Source organism: Lagopus muta, chromosome 8, assembly GCF_023343835.1.
Source record: "Lagopus muta isolate bLagMut1 chromosome 8, bLagMut1 primary, whole genome shotgun sequence".
Lineage (NCBI taxonomy): Eukaryota > Metazoa > Chordata > Aves > Galliformes > Phasianidae > Lagopus > Lagopus muta.
This window is the reverse complement of record NC_064440.1, coordinates 17,922,175-17,941,926: the sequence shown is the minus strand read 5'-3', so window position 1 is coordinate 17,941,926 and position 19,752 is coordinate 17,922,175. Positions and strand designations below refer to the sequence as shown.

At 39.0% G+C, this 19,752-nt stretch overlaps 1 protein-coding gene across 7 annotated transcripts in view; it reads right to left on the bottom strand.

The window, feature by feature from the left end:
* Positions 1-19,752, bottom strand: part of CERS6 (ceramide synthase 6) — a 114,793-nt gene that overhangs the window by 48,385 nt on the left and 46,656 nt on the right. For all 7 annotated transcript variants that reach the window (XM_048952336.1, XM_048952342.1, XM_048952343.1 and 4 more), the window contains one exon: positions 4,712-4,769. In XM_048952336.1, coding sequence (XP_048808293.1) covers positions 4,712-4,769 — 58 coding nt within the window. The remainder of the gene's footprint in view (positions 1-4,711; positions 4,770-19,752) is intronic.

Below are 19,752 nucleotides of genomic sequence, written 5' to 3'. Positions count from 1 at the left end.
GTCCTCTCTAAGTGCACACAGAAACATTAGGGCAGTAACAGGCCACATCCTATTTAGCACACAGGTAAGAATAAGCACTTCATAGTCTTCTTTTCAAACACCTAAGAGCTTCAAGAAAAAAGTTCTAGAAGGTCTGAAGTGGAGCTCTTCTCCCCTCTCCCATCTCCCACCTTTAACAGTGGAAAATGACATAACAAGAGAACAGTTTGATAAGAAGATGGCTTTCAGTGATAAGGAAGTTCCAATACTTCCAGCAACGTACTCAGCAATTACAGCATGGCAAAAAAATTCATACATCGTATCACTTGCAGTTGCTACTACCAGGAGTTACAAGTTGCTTTACTGGGTGCAGTAAATCATCAGATCTCTTTTTATCCAGATCAGCCACTAACTGCAGAAATGAAGAGTAATGCAAACAAGCTTGCAATGGCATTTTGAAGAGATATACAGCTGCTCTAAATTGCAGCTTTTATGTGCCTGCGGGTAGGGAAGTGAGGAGCAAAGCAGAAATCTGATGCATATTTCTCCACGTTAGATGCTTAACCAAGGCAGATATAAAACTTCCATTCTAAAAATAAATTAATGTCAGCATGTGTGCCATGCTGAGAGACACACCCAGAGTTTCAGGACTAAAACAGGATTGATAAGTTCATTATCTAATTACTGCTTTTTAAACATCGGCATATCTTCCCAAATCAACTAGATAAGCTTGTCAGCTGTATAAAGCCACTGAAGACATATTAACACTTTTTGCAAGAATGGTGGTTTGGCACCATATCCTTCTTAGTGTTTCCTCAAGTGATTTGGTGGTACACAAGGAAATACAAGTCTATTCTTTTGCTGACGTTGCACTGATGCAGTAATATTACCTAATATAGCTAAAAGGGAAGGTGACAGCAGAAGACAAAGTAGTAATGATTCATGTCCTGTGGGCATTATAAGAAATGTGTTTTCAGGAAGAGTCCGTCCAGAAAGTGAAATTAGCCTCTGGGCAAGGGGCCAGCACATTGGAAAGGTCCTCAAAACTTGCAATGCTTAAGTAATTGACAGTCTCCATACCAGTCTTGCATGCAAAGATTAATGTCACCTTCAAACCCAGGAAAGTCAATTGTGAGTAAAAGCAACCAGTAGGTTAGCAACAGCATAAGCAGCAAAGCAAAGGAGCAACAGGTTAAAAGAAGACCACGACTGGTCAGAAGGGAAGGACAAGAATACAGAGGTCAGAGTATTTCATTGCTTGGTAATCCAAGAGCCAACAGAGAAACTATAAAAGAGACACTGGAATTTGTGTTTTAGGGACAGCCTTTTGTACACGAGCTGATTCACATTTCAAAACCTCTAAGAAACACTAGGTCCGCCCCCCCACCCCAAGTCTCCAGATGCCTTTGCATAGGCTTTCACATAGTTTTTCCTTCACCAGCTGAGATCAGTGGCTTTACCATCAGCAATTTATCACAGAATCATAAAATATCCTGAGTTGGAAGGGATGTGGCACAAGGCTCATCGAGTCCAGTTCCTAGCTCCACACAGGACTGCCCAAAACACAAACCATAGCTCTGAGAGCATTGTCAAAATGCTCCTTGAACTGGATCCAGCTTGGTGCAATGACTACTGTTCTGGGAAGCCTGTTCCTGTGCTCAGTTACTGGTGATGAACATTTTCCTAATTTCCTTGACACAGCCCATGCCGTTCCCTCCGATCCTGTTGCTTTAACCAGAGTGCATAAAACAGCACCCGTCCCTCTGCTCATCTGTGAAGAAGCTGTAGACCACCATGGGGCCTCCTCTCAGACTCCTCTCTAGGCAAAAATTATAAAACAGTAGATGAAAGTGCCACAAAAAGAGAAGCCATGACAACATAACCATGCAGCTAAAGCTGGTATTAGGAGAAAACACTTGGAAAACCCTGTATAACAGTCTTGAGAAAGAGATGTTATTTCCCACAGCAGAAAGGCACATCCTGCACAGTGCAGATTACTGTGGCTTGACGGTGCAAATACAACTGCTCAAAAAAATCCACAAGTCAGTCATTACCATTTTCTAGTTTTAACCACCTCTGCCCCACTACTGAGAGACACAAACAAGTTGCTGCCAGCATATCCAGAAATCAGGAATGAAATGCAGTCACAGCATTTCTGAAATTCCATGACAATCTCCCAGGCACTCTGTAAATCAATTCATCAGTTGAGAGAGGGTTGCACCAACTTGCTAAACAAGATTTTTCAACAAGATTCTATACTTCCAAGCAATATATTCTTTGTAAAGAAAAAAAAAAATTGTGACAGGATTACTAGAAGGAGGACCTTGAAAACCAGTGTGGCAAATTGGCTTGCTTGGTTTGGATTTTAATTCTTGCAAATCTAGATGTCCCCCCTAAGTGGATCCAGTGAAGTCTTTGGTGTCTGATGCACAGCAAAAAGCCTCTATTTTCTTTTACTTACACAATGTTACTATGAAGATGAGACAAATTATATATATATATATATATATATACACACACATATTCTATAAATATATATGGTCATAATTTTGTTAATTTGTGTACAGTCCTATGTGGAAGAACTAAGTATATGTGGCAGAAGACTGAAATAATGACAATAGCATAAAATGATGTGAGACTCATTTACAATACTGGGTAAAAATGAATAATTAAAATATACATAATTACATCGTAAACAAGCTGTTCGTGTAATATCAATCTAATGCTGCAGCAATATACTGAACTGGAAGACACTCACAATCTGTGTGTCATCTCAAGCTGCAGACACTGCTCACAATGATTTGTAACTAAATAGGTATTCACTGTATTCTTTTCAGTCTTTAAAAGTGTTAATATGCAGGCTTTTCCAAGAGCAGATACTTTCAAGGAAGCTGCTGCCTCACTACTGTAAGGCTTCAGTTTATTTAGCAGATTCAGAGAGTATTGCCTTCATTTTTTTAAACTCAAAGTTGACTAATATAAAAATATTACTCATTGTCTTTCTCATTCCCCAAGGTAGTGGGAAAGAACAAAACTAAGAGAAGTTGCTGGAAAAAAAAAAAAAAAAAAAGAGTAATTCTGAAACCATGAGGGACGTGAGGTCATCCTCTCAAAAGATGTTAAGTTGGATAGTTTTGGAAGAGTTCTGGTCTATGGCCACTGCAATCACTGAAGCATCTTTTACGTTTATACGAAAACTATTCTTAAGAAATATACTTTTTCCTCACGTTTCAAGACATTTACAACATATTTAACAAAATAAAACACTTTGAGTTTGAAAGAAAAATAAGAAAAGGGCTGCTTTACTTCAAAGAGGATTCTTTGTTTGCTGGATGAAATACTATCGAGAGTAAAATATTTAAATAATTTTGATTTAAAGAAATCACACTGCTCCCTAAAATTCTATTGTGAGCTGGAAAACATTACATCATACATACTACTGTGCCTATGCCAACAAGCCAGAAAAAAAAATATACACAATACAGGCATAGGAAAAAATAAAAACTTTTAAGAATTCTTTTGCACCACAGTCACTCTTCCTTTCAAACACTCTTAGAATAATACGACTGTCTAGTAACTGTTCTGCATTGAGCATAAGCATCCTAATAAGTCAGAAGCCAACTGTGAAGTGCACAGCATTCACCATGGTGGCAACATCCAATTAATTGCTTATCATTAAGACTATTTTCGGATTTCCCAATCACGGGAAAAATTGAAAGCAGAAAACAGAACATTAGGATCATGGAGCATGAGTGAAATACAGAGAGTGGAAGTATTCAAGAAGAGGTTGTGCATAGCACATGGCTTGGGTCCACATAGAAGGCAAGCACACACACTGCATCTGAGGCCAACCACTGTTAAGTGACTGAGAACAGCTCCAGTGCCCCTTCCCTGCACAGAGGCATAATTAGTCCTGCTGGCACTAAATTTAATCATCTGAGATAATCTCAAGAATCTCAACTGTAAAAATGATGTGTTCCTCTCCCTCACCTAACCCCAGGTTATACTTCTGTTTACAGATCACCAGAAGCACGTAGGATACAACCTACTGAGTCAATTTTTTGCACAAAACAAATAGTCAAAATTACATAAACACACTGAGACCACACATTCCCCTAAATTCAATCTCTCAGGTTTACACACATATTGCTTGACTTGTACAAAACCTCAGGGAACTAGCAATGCCATAAAAATCTGCACCATAAATACAGATAACAACAAATGGTTAGGTTAATGGACCTATGGTAAGGGCAATTAGAGGCTATTAATGTCCTTCTCTGTTTTAAATCACCAGAAACATACCATTGATAGGAAACCTCATGATACATCTTTCCAAAGTACACCAGACAAAGAACAAGCAAAAATAGTATAAATCAAATCACTAATAGATTTGGCTTGTTATTAAAAATCAACTTCTGCCAGAGGAATTTAAGTAAGAATGATGCAAAAGCCGACCTGCATACTTTAGTAAGTCTTACTACCTGTTTAATGTCAATAATGAAAAGTAATAAAGTGAACTAGGCATCTTGCAATATCCATGGATTTTTTTGTTCCATTAATTTATTGTTAAGCAGTCAGTGCCAATGGCAACTCGTTTTATGAATGCAAATTAAATTTTAATTTTTTGTTCCTGGTGGATCTCAATTTTATGCCTGTGCTCTACATTATATCTACGTAAGGTTGCAGAAGAGTCTGTGACATGTTATGAAAGCATAATAACGCAAGTGCCTACCTTTTTCAGGAACCGTACTCCATAGGTAAATATATAAAGGTAAAATGTAAATCTCCACCTGCAAAAGGTACAATAGATTAACTCTAGGATACCAGCTTTACACAATTCAACAAACCATTACTTACAGCACCATCAACCCAACATATCCTGGTCACATTAACAGAAGTAGAAGCAAAATTCTGGGCTGTTTTTCTACAACTTTCATTATCGAACATTCTGCTCATCTGCCAGCTTTTTCCCAGCTTCCCACCCACCCTATGAAAATATTATTTAATTTCAAATCAGGAGAAAAATCTTTCAAGGATAATTAAGTTCTGAAAAGTTTTGTAAAAACTACTAATAGAGAACAAAGGACAATTCACAGGTCTGTTGCAGGGAAGTCCATGTGTTATTAAATACTAGAAAACCTACAAGCTTATGGAAAACAGAAGAATCCAAGACAGTGTTCATCACTTCTAAGTGGGAAGAACTGTAATGTTATTACTAAGCAGAGAATTCAAATATGAAAGAGATCTGTAAGAAGCTGGGATTCATTAATTCCATTCTAATAACACTGTTTCTTTTGAAAACTGCACTCTAGTTCACTAAAATACTTGTGTGTGTAATTAGAACTTATTTCAGTAGGTGACAATTCAGTACTTGTTTAAATTAAACATTTGTTCCATACTTCCCAGTTCCATTGTTACTCTGCTTCAGAGGTCCTTAGTGTTATACTTGGTTCTGTGGAGATTCATTTTGAAGGCCTCTTATTTGGGAGAGCAGCATTAACATTAAGCCACTTGTGTGCAAAGAACTTTGATTTTCACATAAAAAATTAATGTCTAGGATTGCTATCACTTCTGATACTCCAGAGTTAATGAGCAATCAGATAAAAAGAAAGATTTACTGCAATTATTCTACAGGACCTGACCTCCTATTTAGCACAACAATAATAAGAAGTTGTATTCAGCTCTCAACAGGCAATGTTAGACTGCTGCACACAAAATATGGTCTTCAGTGATGAAAAGCATAACACACAGCAAGGAGGAACTGAGCAGAGCAGATTCCAGAAATTCACTCTTAGTTTCAGCAAGAGCATTTGCATCAGATAGGTATGTTGAACATAGGTACATATCTGTAATTTATATCTGCTTCCAGAAAGATTCCTAGCTACACATTTTCTAGAGAGCTTCCTATTCCAAAGCACACATGAAATAACTGCTGGGCTTCTAAGTCTCCTTTCAGAGACAAACTAAAAGTAAAGAGAACAATGACACAGAAGGAGAGAATTCAGCAAATGACCTAAGAACTCATCCTTGCTACTATGGCTGTCTCCCCTTTACAATATAAGGCAGCATACTGAGCATTTACCTACCTTCTGACCAGTTACTGGTATAGGAAAGAAAGGTCAGTGAAAGTATAAGAAAGTAAAAGAAAAGCCTTATGCAATGCAAATTCTTACAGGAATCCCTGCGTGGTTTTGTTTTTGGTTTTTTTTTTTTTTTTTTTTTTTTTTTTTTTTTTTTTTCCCCCCCATCCCATAGAATTATCATAGAATGACCTGGGTTGAAAAGTACTTCAAAGATCATTTAGTTTCAACCTCCCTGCCGTGGGCAGGGTCGCCAACCACTAGACCAGGTGCCTAGAGCCATATCCAGCCTGGCCTTGAAGGCCCCCTGGGATGGGGCATCCACAGCCCCCTTGGGCAATTTGTTCCAGTGTGTCACCATCCTCTGAGTGAAAAACTTCCTCCTAATATCTAACCTAAACCTCCCGTCTCAGTTTAAAACCATTCCCCCTTGTCCTTTTCCAGAGGGTTGGAGCAATCACACAAATATGCTTGAAGTAAATACCAATGACTTACTATTCATAACACTCACAGCAAGATGAAATTTAGCTTCATTAGTGAGGCAATACTGTTGAGTGAATCATTCTCAATTATGTATTTTACAGGATAACTTTCTGTCCACATGCAAAACTATTAGCTTACAGCTAATTGCCACCAAAGTGCATTCAGACATTACTGGAATGGTTTCAAACCTGAAAACACTCCTAAGGAAAAAAAAAAAAAAAAAAAAAAAAAAAAGGTTAATTCAAATCTTACTCTTCAAAGCTACTTTTACAAGTGTTTAGAAGGAAACTTATCAGACATAAATAGCTTTATGACAAGCTGATACAAGAGTGCGTAAGAATATCAGTGAGATTTAAAAGTGCGATACTTCAGCTGCACAGAAATTGTCTCTTATCCTGTAACCTCCAGAGCATTGCAGAGATTATTTATTCATTTGGTATTATATAAATACCAATCCCTTGAAGGGTTCAGTATCACCAGCAACACAGCTCACAGCCTACATGATGGCAATTTCATTAAGAACTACAAAAAGAGAGTACTCTGAGGGGTGAAGGGGAGGTGGAGGTGAGAGTAGGTCTCCTGGTAGAAATCTTCATACTACATGGAACGAACTGCATGGATAGCAGCATGAAGCAAGGTTTTATTTGGGTAACATCTTTCTCATTAGACCAGTTCTATGGCTAGGAAACCCGCAGTTTAAATTCGAAGTCATCTACTTCCTCCAGTGAAAGCTTCAAGACTGCCACTGGAAAAAAAAAATATATATATATATATATATATATATACACACACATATATATGTATACGTATGATAGATCATATATATGTATGATAGATCCCTCACACAGAGGATTTGGTATGTTACACTTAAAATCCCCTCAATATCACCTTTATTTCACAATTTTCCTACTGCAGCTAGCATCTCAGAGGAATGAGGAGACCCCTTCCTAAGTCTTGCAAATTCAAAAACAATGATTTTCCATTCCACTCACAATCCAAAGTACTGCCACAGCCACAGATCTAAGCTAAAATCCTGGACTACCTCACCAAAGAATTTCTGGAGCTTAGAAGCTTTTGGAGCCAAAAGGTGGGTTTGCCAAAGACCATCAGCTTGCTCCAACTGTTTGAGTGCTCCACAGGTGATATACACATACAATATATGATGACGTGCTGTTGGTCTTCTTTCCTATTATTTTTTTCCCCTCAACCCTCCCAAAAAATTGTGTGAGCTAGTTATCAGAATAAAGCAAGGCTCAGAATTAGGTCATAGAAAAAGCAGGTCTGTATGGGAACCATTGAATCATGGCCTGAAACTCTGATTGATCACCTGAGGCAAGCACTGACTCAGCCATGGGACACAGGTGAAGGCAATTCAGCTGTGTGACCAGAAGGGCTGGAGCCTGGCTGCACTTCCCTTAGACCCCATTTAAGGGCTGACTGCCACCATGGAAGGATCTCTTCCTGGAGATGGCTCCTTTTGGAGTTTTCCTCTGAGCCCAGGACACGGGTGAGCATTTTCACTCATTTTTTTATTATCCCTTTCCACTGTGATAATCTTTCTAGCTAAACGATCTGTAGATAACAACCTAACCACTCTCAATGCTTGTTGATTATACACAGGTCAAACTTAAATAATTAAAAAAATAAAAGCAAAACGTTCATTCCTAGTAAACAACATCTGCAGAAACTAGAGAACCAACAGTTGGCTCGATCAAACTGTTAAGTCAGAATTGGCCCCCAGCTTTTTTGCCATTATTAATCAGCTAGCTCTGGCAGAAGCAGTGCAGCAAGGATTTGAGGACTTTCATTCCATTGCTTTGTATCAGTCAGCTTGCTGCCTTTTCATGGGCTTCAAAGAAAAACTTTGCCTGAGTCAATACCCACACAGAAGTTCCAAGTAGTTTCACATCTTGTTTGCCTCTACTTGTAGTTAGTTTCTTGCTGCAATTTATAGTAAAACATCCACCGCCCAAGGTCAAATAAGTCTTGGTTTCAGCTGGGATAGAGTTAATTTTCTCCAGGGAAGCTAGCCCTGTGGTTTTGATTTAGGATAAGAATACCACCATCAACACACTGATGCTCTAGTTGTTGATGAGCAGTGCTTACATTGAGCCAAGGACTTCTCTGCCTTTCATGCTGCCCTGATATCAAGGAGGACAAGGAGTGCATAGAGAAAGTGACACAGCCAAGACACCAGTCCAAACTGGTCAAAGGGATATTCAATACCATATGGCATCAAGCTCAATCATAAAGATTTGGGAGAAAATTAGTTTTAAGTTATTAAAATGTTTTTTATTATGAAGTGAATATACCTGATTTAAGCAGCTAAGAAACTATGTTCAAAACTGGAGTAAATGTTACATGTTAACTATTGCTCAGCTAACATCAATGGCCTTAGCAACATGCTTTATACATAACTGTCTTTTTAAACCTAAATTTAGATCCGAGTTATCTACAAATCAACATGCACTGAAATCTATAAAATCCACATTAAATTAAGCCAACAGGTAAAATCATTCACAGAACAAATGCCACTCATGAGGCATTATAATCGGAAGAGATATACATACAGCAAATAGACAAAAATCAATGGCTGTCACTTCCTTCAGCTTCAGTTACAGAATCAAAAAAGATACAAATCTACATCTTTAACTGGTAGATGTACCAATAACAATTTACACAAGATCACAGAGATCACTTTGCTTTAGAATCACACCAGGTATTATCAGGTATTTCTTTACCTGCTTTCCTACCGTGGTGCAGAGCCAGTAATCTAGAACTATCTTGATGCTTTTACTGGTGTATGAGCAGTCCTAGTTTTCCCTCAAACTCTCTTATTCAGTAGCCCAACAGTAAGAAAATCTGCCAGGCTTTGTAAAATCTAGGTTCATTTTTGTCTTGTTACATCTCACATGCCTCTGAATTGTTTGTTAGCCATGAAACTACAATGTATAGGACCATCTCTTTTAATGAAGCTGTTTTATATGGCAGAAAATATTCTATGACTTGAGAGGAAGGACAGGGACTGGAATTTTGTTGTAAAGCTCTACAATTGCCTCAAACATCACAGAGACAAGTCCAGAAGAGGAAAGATAAACACATATAATGCAAAAGATATTTGTCCAAGGTGAGCTCTCAGTTCAATTCCTTCACACCAATTACTCTATTTAAATCTATTATTCACAATCTGCAGTATATATCTCTTTTTCCCTCTGTTCAGGTCTCACTGCAACCCACTGATATAGTAAAGTGGAAGGAAAGTTATGAATAGGAAACACATCCACTGTTTCTTTGCTGTACGTAACAAAAGTTAAGAAGCACCAGTAGCAGAGCTCAGCTAACTAAGGAAAAGCACCACAAGGTTTATATTAAGATACCTTTTGTTCCCCTTCTCCCCCAGCAATACTCACTGGCCCAGTAACACAAAACAGTGGAGTACATTTGGTGAAGCACCCCATTCTGGGTGACTATTGCATCAATTAACATTTAATTGAGAGGACAGCTGAAACCGCTCTGTTTTGTGAGGATTGCTCTGGCCCCCAGACTTCAAACACTTCAGTCAGTTTTGCGCAGATGGAAAATTTGAATAACCCAAATACACTCAAAGCATACTCCTTGAAAAGACTCTTAGGTTAATTTAAATCCAACAAACCCAGATGCAAGCACTCAATGAGCCAGTGTTCTGGAAGACTTGATCTGTCTGCTTGAAATAGAGTTTACAAGGTTCACTCTAGCCCTGCACTATCACATCCTCAAAACTACCCGAGTGAACCAGGTTTGTGCTTGGTCTGCTTGAACCTAGCACAAGTGAGATCAAGTCTGCATCCTACCTCTTAGGGTAACTCTTCAGGTTGGGCTGGTGCTCATTAGGCCAGGTGTTCCCAAGTATGGATGTGACACACTACAGCGAAGAGTCATGGTAGAACATGCTTCTTCCATTGGAATAATTTTTATTTTCCAATGTGGTCTAAAAATGAATACTCTAAAGCATCTGGAGAGCACAGCAACAGATCTCACAGTGCTTGTTCAACACGTAAGTGCATTCTTGATCCAGAATACAGTTTCAAAACCCCTCAACTCTTTAATGTTGAGCCACTAATGAAATTTTAAATATGCTTCAGCATGTTACAAACACTAAGGCAATGGAAAAGTTGAAGAGCCTCTGCCAATTAAGCTGATATATCCAGTCATGCTCAATTCAGCAAAAACTATTTAAGTGCGCATCTAACTAAGCACTTCACAGATTTCAAGCGTACTTCAGATGAGGTTCCCTTTGCCATGCTGCTGTGTCCTTAAAATTTCATAGAATCATAGAATCACCAAGTTTTGAAAAGAGAAAATCAACCCAGCCCAACCATCTGCCTATCAGCAATAGTTCTCATGAAACCATGTCCATCAACACAATGTTTAAATGTTCCTTGAACACCTCCACGGTTGGTGAATCCACCACCTCCCCAGGGAGCAACAGGGTCTCCCCTGAGCCTCCTCTTCTCCAGATGAAACAATCCCAGCTCCCTCAGTTGCTCCTCATAAGGCTTGTGCTCCAGACCCCTCAGCAGCTTTGTTGCCCTTTTCTGGGCTTGCTCCAGGGCCTCGATGGCTGAAGGGCTGGACCTGGCACTTAGTCTTGCTGAACCTCATTGAATTGGCTTCAGCCCAGTGATCTAGCCTGTACACATCCCTCTGTAGGGCCTCGCTACCCCAGCCAGATTGACACTTCCTGCCAACTCTGGGTCACCTGTAAACTTACTGAGGGTGTACTCAATGCCCTCATCTGGATCATCAATAAAGACACTGAAAAGGACAGGCCCCAGCATCAATCCCTGGGGCACACCACTGGAGAATAGTTTCAGCTCCAAAAAGTAAAATTAAACTTCAGCTAATAAAAATGAATTGTTTGAGCAATGAACTACAGCAATTTCCCCCAAACACACACATTTTGCGGAGCCCAGCACAGCAGGTTCATGCTCTGTCTCAGAAAGATGCCATTTTCACCATAATAAGCCATCCAGCGGAGTGAGCTCAGCATAGCTACTTTACGAGGAAAAAGACTAAAAATTGACAACTGTCAACTAAATATATAGCCCCCAAACACAACAAGCACACTGCAAAACTCAATGTCTCTCTACCTCTGTAGATTACACAAGACCTCCCTTGTCAAGAAAGCGTGCAAATTTTCAGAGATTCCAAATTTTCAGATTTGGAATTGCTATTCCTAGTTGCAATCAGTTTCTTACACCTACTAAAGATATTTTAAAAAAACAGCTTTAATAAATCCTACATTTATTTGTGCTTGAAATGACAAACATATATGTGGAAAACCAAAACACAGAGCAGACTGGAAATACAATTAGAGCATAGCTCTGCCCCACGGCATGCCTTCCACTGATTCAGAATCCAGGCAGTGGAACTCTTCTTCAGTTTGTACTCCCCAGGAAATCCATACTTATCTTGAATGTTGATAACTAATCTCATATGAAGCTATGTAACAGCGTATTTGATGGCAGCAGCCTCACTGTTCCACTATTCTGCCTCCCAAGATCTCTTTTAATGGTAATTTCCTGCACTTTCTTAAAGCCTGATGAATGTAATTGGAATTATACAGTTTAATTAAAATTTTTTAAGAAGTGCTCTTGCCCTTCTTGAGTTTAACTGAAGCAACTACGTGAAAAGCAAGCACTGTGGTTAAGAAGTTATTTGAGGAAGGAAAAAGTTATACATAGCTCATTAAGATATTCAAAATAGCAGGTATGATGAATTGAGAAGTTTTCATTGCTTTCCTCTTCAATTTTATGGCTTAAGATTTGGCTGTCATCTGATTTTTCTCTTTGCTGCAATCTGAAACAGTTGTTTAATATTTAATGTTACACTTGAGACAAGTGCTGTCCTAAATCTGCATGCTCAAAAAACAGCTCTGAAAGTCTTAAGAGCAAAATTTAGTAGTGCAGAAAAAAAAGAAACACAGTGATGCAGTTTTATAAATAATAGAGCATATTTATATAATTACACCAGAAAATATGCACGATGTAATAGCTGTTTTGGTAATTCCTTCTAGGTTATGTAGCTTCTGTTTCATGGTTATGCAACTGCATCCAAAAGAGAACAACATGAAATAAAGCTCTGATAAGACCTCAGAGATCTGTTAGCCCTGCCAAGTTGTCTTTCTATCATCTGGAAAGCTCGTGGGAAGAGCACAGAGAAAACTGACTTCACTGCCATACATTCTCTCTCCAACTGACAAAATTGCTTTCCGCAAAAGTGACATTCAATGTACACAGCTGACACAAACCTATGAGAGAACAGATCCAAGGTCCTTACACTTCAAACTTCTAGTCTCCATTCATACTGGTAATTTCACATGCCACTTGTGTTTCTGAACACGGCCCTTCAGCTTTTCTGTGGCAATCACAACAGCTGCTTTGTCCCACACTCTTCCAGTTTTAAAGTAACAAAAACTTCCAAATTACATTTGCTTCTCACCTAGTAATTAGCCTTACTAATCACCTAGTAAAGCTGTGATGGCCACTGTATATGCGTAAGACAACTTTACTGACAGGTAACTATCATCTTAGACAAACTAATACCAGCTATTTCCACTTTTTTCTCATGTTACTTTCTTGCAGCATTATTTCATTTGCTTCAGAGTAGTTTTTAGCCCACTAAAGCAGATACTGGACTTACTATTGCAGATCTTCCAAGAAGTAGGTAAGGTGAAAGGGTTATTTCTCCGCTTTCCTAAAGAAGCCATCCAGCTGTGCAGCGTAATTCCAACAGTACAGCACGTGCTATGTCTGCACAGCAACCATACATCCTTAATATTACACCAGTCTAGATCAGACTTCTGGAGAGGGTTTGTTACTCTTTCACACGCAGTACTGCATTTCAGCTGATAAACCTTGCTGAGTAGCAGTGTTGTCGTAGGTCAGACAGAAGGATTAACAAAGTCTGTAAACATTATATTCAAACCTCACACTGTCCTTCATTTTATTGTCCCATTTACATCCTGAAGTGCATTTAGTCTTGTGTTCTCCTATTTCACTATCTCCTTCTTGTGACTTGTTGCATCACTAAAACATCAGAAAAAAAGTCACGATGCTCATTGTAATGAGCAAAGACTTTTTTTTGTTGTTGTATTTTTACCATATGGGGCTGTTTGTTTTTTTGTTTTTGTTTAAGATCAGTACATTATCCTTCAGTATTCTGAGCTCATAATAAAGAAACAAGGACAGGACATTTTAATATGTTTAGTGCAAATGTGCTGTCATAAGAGTACAACTTAAACAGCCAAAATGCCAGTAAATTTAAGAAGTATTATCCAACCAAACTATACTTCGTAGTCTGAAACTTTTTAGATAACTAACATATGGGATAGCATTTGATATTTCAGGGCATGGTTTTCACAGTACCTTGCACTGTTTCCTGTCTGATAGTCTCTACTTCAGCTGGTTTCGAGGCCTCACCCTAGAAGCTTTATGGGAAGAAAATTTCTCATGTTCAACCTGCACTCTATGAGCCTTCTTACTGAGACCAGTGCTAGCATACATTCACAGCCTACTGCTTAACTTTTTTTCAGGCTAACAGTACTCCTGTGTCACCTGCCTTACAGTTCTGGACATAATTGGGATGTGCTGTTCATATGTCACAAAAAAAAAAACCAACAAAACAACCACCAATAGTCTACTAATTTTTTTTTTTTTTTTTTTTTTTTTTTTGCCTTGTAAGGAAAATTTTTCCATAAAACGTTTGATTGACAGCAGTACAAAAGCAGCATTAAGCAGGCATTTTCTTGACCTAAGTCAGTCAATAGCTTTCAGCTTCTAGTTAAAACACAAAACAAAACAAAACAGAACAATATATCATAAGCTGCCACACTGGCTTACAAACTATTTACATTTTAAGCAAATAATCAGTTCAGCTTTCTCTAAAGAGCATGAAAGTACATTATCAGACAACTTACTTACACAAAAAGCAATGTAATTAAAGGCCTCTAAGGAAAAAATATTAAACATTTGGAAGCTAATTCTCCTCCATAATTACATCTCTGTGAACAGATGCACATAGTACACGTATCTACGAAATGAAAAGCAATTAAATGCATCATAAAACTGTGAGACAACTTAAATAAGAGGGAGAAGAGAGAAGTAAAAGACTCGAATGCCAATTCACTGACTGCTGCACATAAAACAAGAACTTACTGTCACTATTCTTCAGAATGCATATTATTTTTACATGTTGACTGTGATTAGTGATCAGTAGAGAAATCATCCTACTCAAATTTCTATCTTGTGAGGGAGACTGAAACAAAAACATGCCAAGTATATTTGGACAACTGAATCTGTGCTGTTTGTAATCTCACATGGAAGACAACAATTTGCTACAAAAGACATCCCTGGGGAGTTCCAGTTCGACCAAACCTGTGTGGATTCAACGTAAAGCTGGCCAATAACGTTTGCTCTATCTACACATGCAGAACAGCAAACAGAAGAAATGCAGTAAAAACAGTATCCTAAATTGTCTGTCTACAAGATTAAAGACATCAAAAGAGGAGAATATTGTGAATCAGGGAGAAGAAGAGAAGTGTTCTCTTCTTCCACACAGCTGTTGTACTTTTAAAGGAAATACCATAGATTTAATAAAGAACATTACAGATTTGAGAAATGAAATGTCTTCATTTAATTGATAAGAACCATTTTGCACCACTTGTTATTCTACTTTGGCAATAATGTTTGTGTTACTGAAAATTACTTTTCAGGGAAATAAAAAGCCCTTGATGTTTAGCAGTAATAAAATATTTTAACATCCCATCTGTATTCCAACTAACAAGTAAAAAATAAAAAAACAAACAAATAAAAAAACAAGCCAGCAAGTCAGAGCTCACAGTAATTTAAGAGCAGGAGAAATCGGTATGGAAAACTAGCAGTCAGCAGAAATAAATGTTTCAGACATGCACACTGACGTACACTGAAGAAAAATGCCTAAAGTTTCAAATGCGTCAAGACAGAGAAACTCGAGAAGTCCTGGTGCTGAATTCACAGATCCTTCACAAACCTTCAAGAGTCAGTTTTTAAACCCTGTGAATCCCATCTGCAGGTGGAAAAATAAAAAGCCCAGAATGAGACTCGAAGCCTGTAGTATCCCAGACTGAGCACTTGCTCAACCTTAATCACTACTGATCACAGAAAAATCCCAGATCTACACATTCTTTCACTTTGAGCTACCATCTGAGACACTTGACAACTTAGTTTCAAATCTGAGACTAACTGAAGAGTCAGCTTCATTCACCGTCAAGGGCTGCACAATTCAAGGCAAATAGAATGTAAGAAACAAGCAGCTACTGCAGCCTGTGCAGTTTTCCTCTAGTTGGCTTTATCTGCTATATTTAAGCTGTGATTTTAAACAAGTACACGCATTAACTACAATTTAGGGAAGAGTTATTTAATTTCCATAACATAAAATAATGATGAGCATACACAAACCACAAGAGAAAGGAAATCTATTGAATTCATTATAGCCTTGCTTAATGTGCAGTGGTAATGTTAAGTGATGGCATCTTTTTTGCAGGTCTAGTATCTGAGTTAATTTAAAATTATTAATTACATTAAAAATTGTGTCACAGAAGGCAGTAAGAGCAGGGAATTCAAAGCTTTAAGTAATCCAATTTGAGAGAAAAGGGGAATTCCATAAGATGCAAAACAAAAAGTGCTTACAGCAAAGTCTAAAAATACAGTGAGCGTCACCTGACGCCACAGCATGGACATTTGCCTGCTTGCTCCAGCAGAACAGCAAAGGAAGAAGTCTGGTAATTCCCAACACCTAACAACTCAACTGTCTGTGCACAGAGATGTCCTAAGATTCATCCCACAAAGGTTAAATAAAGATCATAAATGAGATTCACATATAGGCATGGCAGATAGAGCAGGAAAGAAATCATCAGCAAAACTGCCAATGTGGCCCAATTATAGGCTCTGCTTTATGTGTCCCTAAATAACTAGAACATCTGAAGCAGCAGACTAATGAGTAACAAGAAGGCTACCTCTATCTCACCTTTCACACAACAGTTCAGCTTTCTAATGTAGTGGGATAGCAGGGCAGCAAAAGCAGAGGCAGACTCACAATTTTTCTATTGAAAAATTGAGAAATAAGGATAGGAATGCTAGACAGAGAGTATAAACATATTCATAGGAGTAGCTGTTCAAAAGAAAAGCATTAATTCTCTTAGCCATTGTTAATCTAAGCACTTTGGAGATAACAGCATTGGCAGCACTCATGGCATGCCCTGCACCCATGGCATGCCTTGCCCTACTCCACCACACTGTATCTTTCCTTCTGACTGTGCCGGAAGGGACACTGTGGATGAGGAAATGCAGCAATGCCTCCTTCTCCCCCCCCCCCCCCCCAACTACTCTGCTGCACCAATACCTAAGAGTTTCTGTCTGACACCTCCATATCTTCCTTTCTGTGCTCAGGTGTATGTATGTATAACCCCCTCTACCACAAGAAATGACTCTCCAGAATGTTTATATTAGTACCTCATGACCCACACGAGGAAAATCTGACCAAGAAACATACTGTTTTTATGCAGGTTGACATAGCTGTCAGCTACGACAAAACTATGCAGCCAGCTGCCTGCTACAGCACAGAGCAACGACAGGTTGAGGACCAGGCCAGGAGGGTCCTTTACAGTTGATGGGAGCAGCAACAGCAGCCTATGCTGCTAAATGGCAATCTGAGTCAGCCTCAGCAACTACTCTCTCCACTGAGAGACAGCAACACCACAAAAGAACACAACAAGTTAATTAAAAAAAAAAATACATAATTAAGCTACTCCTGCCAGTCTGGCCAGCAAAGAGGTGTGAACAGTCCAAAGCCTGAGAATACAAATGCTCCCAGAGGTAAAGCTGGAGGCATAGACTCATTGCAAATCAGATTGTAACTGCAGGGTGTGACACCCAGCCCACTCCAGGCATCTGGAACCACCAGTGCTGAGCAAGCTGTGCAGCGGAAAGAAGGCACAGATATAATATTCAGTCCTGATTCATCAGACAGCGTTACAGCAGAATTAGAATTTCTCTCAGCAGCTGCACTGTGTGCTTATGATTTTAAAAATCAGGATCACTTGTTTTGCCAGCCATTAACTTATTCATGTATGTGGGGCCTTATATTGGGTTTACATGGCAAGAATGTGGTAGCAGAGGGCTGCAGGAGTGGCCTCTGTGAACAACACTTTGCAGCTGCCCCATGTCAGATCAGACACAGCTCCAGAGGGGCCCACTGCTGCCAGAAGCACGCTACGAGCGACTGTAGGAAAGGAGATTTAAGGAAGGGAAAAAACAATGTGCAACAGCAACCAGGAGAGAGAAAATACAAGAGAAGCAGTCCTGCAGCCACGAACATCAGTGCAGAAGTAGGGCAGGAGGTAGCCCAAGTACAGTGTGCCCCTCCAGACCCTGTGCTCCATGCAGAGCAGATCCCCATCATCCAGATGTAAATGTTACAGATAAAATAGCACTACTTTACAAGCCTACAGAGACCACAATTGCTTTACTTCTCTCCATATTGTAGTTGCCTATTGCTAGACAACTTCAATTTGACTCCCATTTTTGAGAATTATGACTCAACATCCCTGCTACCTACAGCATTGCAAACTTCCTGCACGCTGAAGGTCACATCTTCCTTGTTCCAGAACAATTTCACAGACTCCAGCTCCCTCCACATTCCGCTGAAGGCCTGCATCTTCCCTCACCTACCTGCCTCACAAACCCAACTCCACCAACACCTCAACCCATACTCCCTGCTATGGTCTACAACTCAAACACCGTTTGTTTTCATGGCTCTTCTCTCCCTTACCTCCACACTCTGGTTTTAGCAATCTGATGCTCTGCAATTAAAAATAATGGTCTTTGCAACTGTTTCCTATGCAAGCTATTTATTTATCAGCACAATTCTGAATTGTCTTGTTGTTGAAATAAACAAAACAATCTCTAATTACAAATTACTGCTGAATTATTGCCTCAGGAGAGCAATGAAAGAAAGAAACATGAAATCCTGATTAATTACTCAGGGTGTGAAAAATTGTTTTCAGTACTCAATTTTGAGTATGCTTCTTTTCCATTACCCATCTCCTAGTTCTTTCCACTATGCAATAGGCTGTTGACATTTTTCTCTTTGTTCTCTTTATACAAATCATTATTTCCATATGCTTCTATCTTTTATTAAGGCAACACTTGCTCTTCGTCCACTGTCTCTGATCTCCAGCATAATCCTTTAAGTAGCTACACAGTTACTGCCCTGAAATTTGTATCAGCAAAGCATTGTACTTTCATGTTCCATCTACTGAAAATTTTAATTTAAAAAAATGGCAATGGAACAATATGTTCCACTCAAACCAGTCTAGCAGTACACTTGGGGAATGGTGACAAGCAACTTCTTTCAATAGACTTCACAAGCAACAATTATATTTCCTTCAAAGACAGCTTTTCTAGAGAGGTAGCCTCTGCTGCTAACTCCAATACTACTTTCACATCACCTCACACATAAATCCTTTCACAGACATTTCACAGAGTTGAAGGTTGCAGGAGACCAACTAGGTTGGACTGGTTTATATCCAGAGCACTCTGGACTGGAACACTGGGTAGCAGATGCCCAGGATTTCTTTTACATTCATGTGAAATATAGCTCTAAAACATTGGGATGATGTGTAGTTGATTTTTTTTCCTACTTCTCCCCCATCATAGTTTATCAAATACAGAGACTGATGTATACACCTTGCCAGAATAGTGCTTTTATAGTCTCATATCAAGCATGTGCTGCATACCCTGTGGCACAACGTGGACACACTAGTCCTGCCTGGACAACAAGACTATCACAGCTGGAAGAGTCAGATTGGGCATGTTTTATATACCTATCATCTGTTTAGAGTAAAGCCTGTAATGAATTATCTTTTCAGTAAATTATTCTTTCAGTAACGCTTGCATTGCCTTTTGGCAAGGGATAGCAGCATCACTACAGAAGTGATCAGTAGCAGATCAGTATTTGTAAAGTGCAGACCATAGGAGATGGGACCACTGAGCAAGAGCATTGCAGTGAAAGCATACCCTAATTTTCCAGCTTTGTTTTCACTGAGGGTGAAAAAAAGCAGCAACCACCAGAGCTGACTTTCAAGCTGCTATTTTTAGAAAGACAATTAACATCACAAAAAACAACAACAACC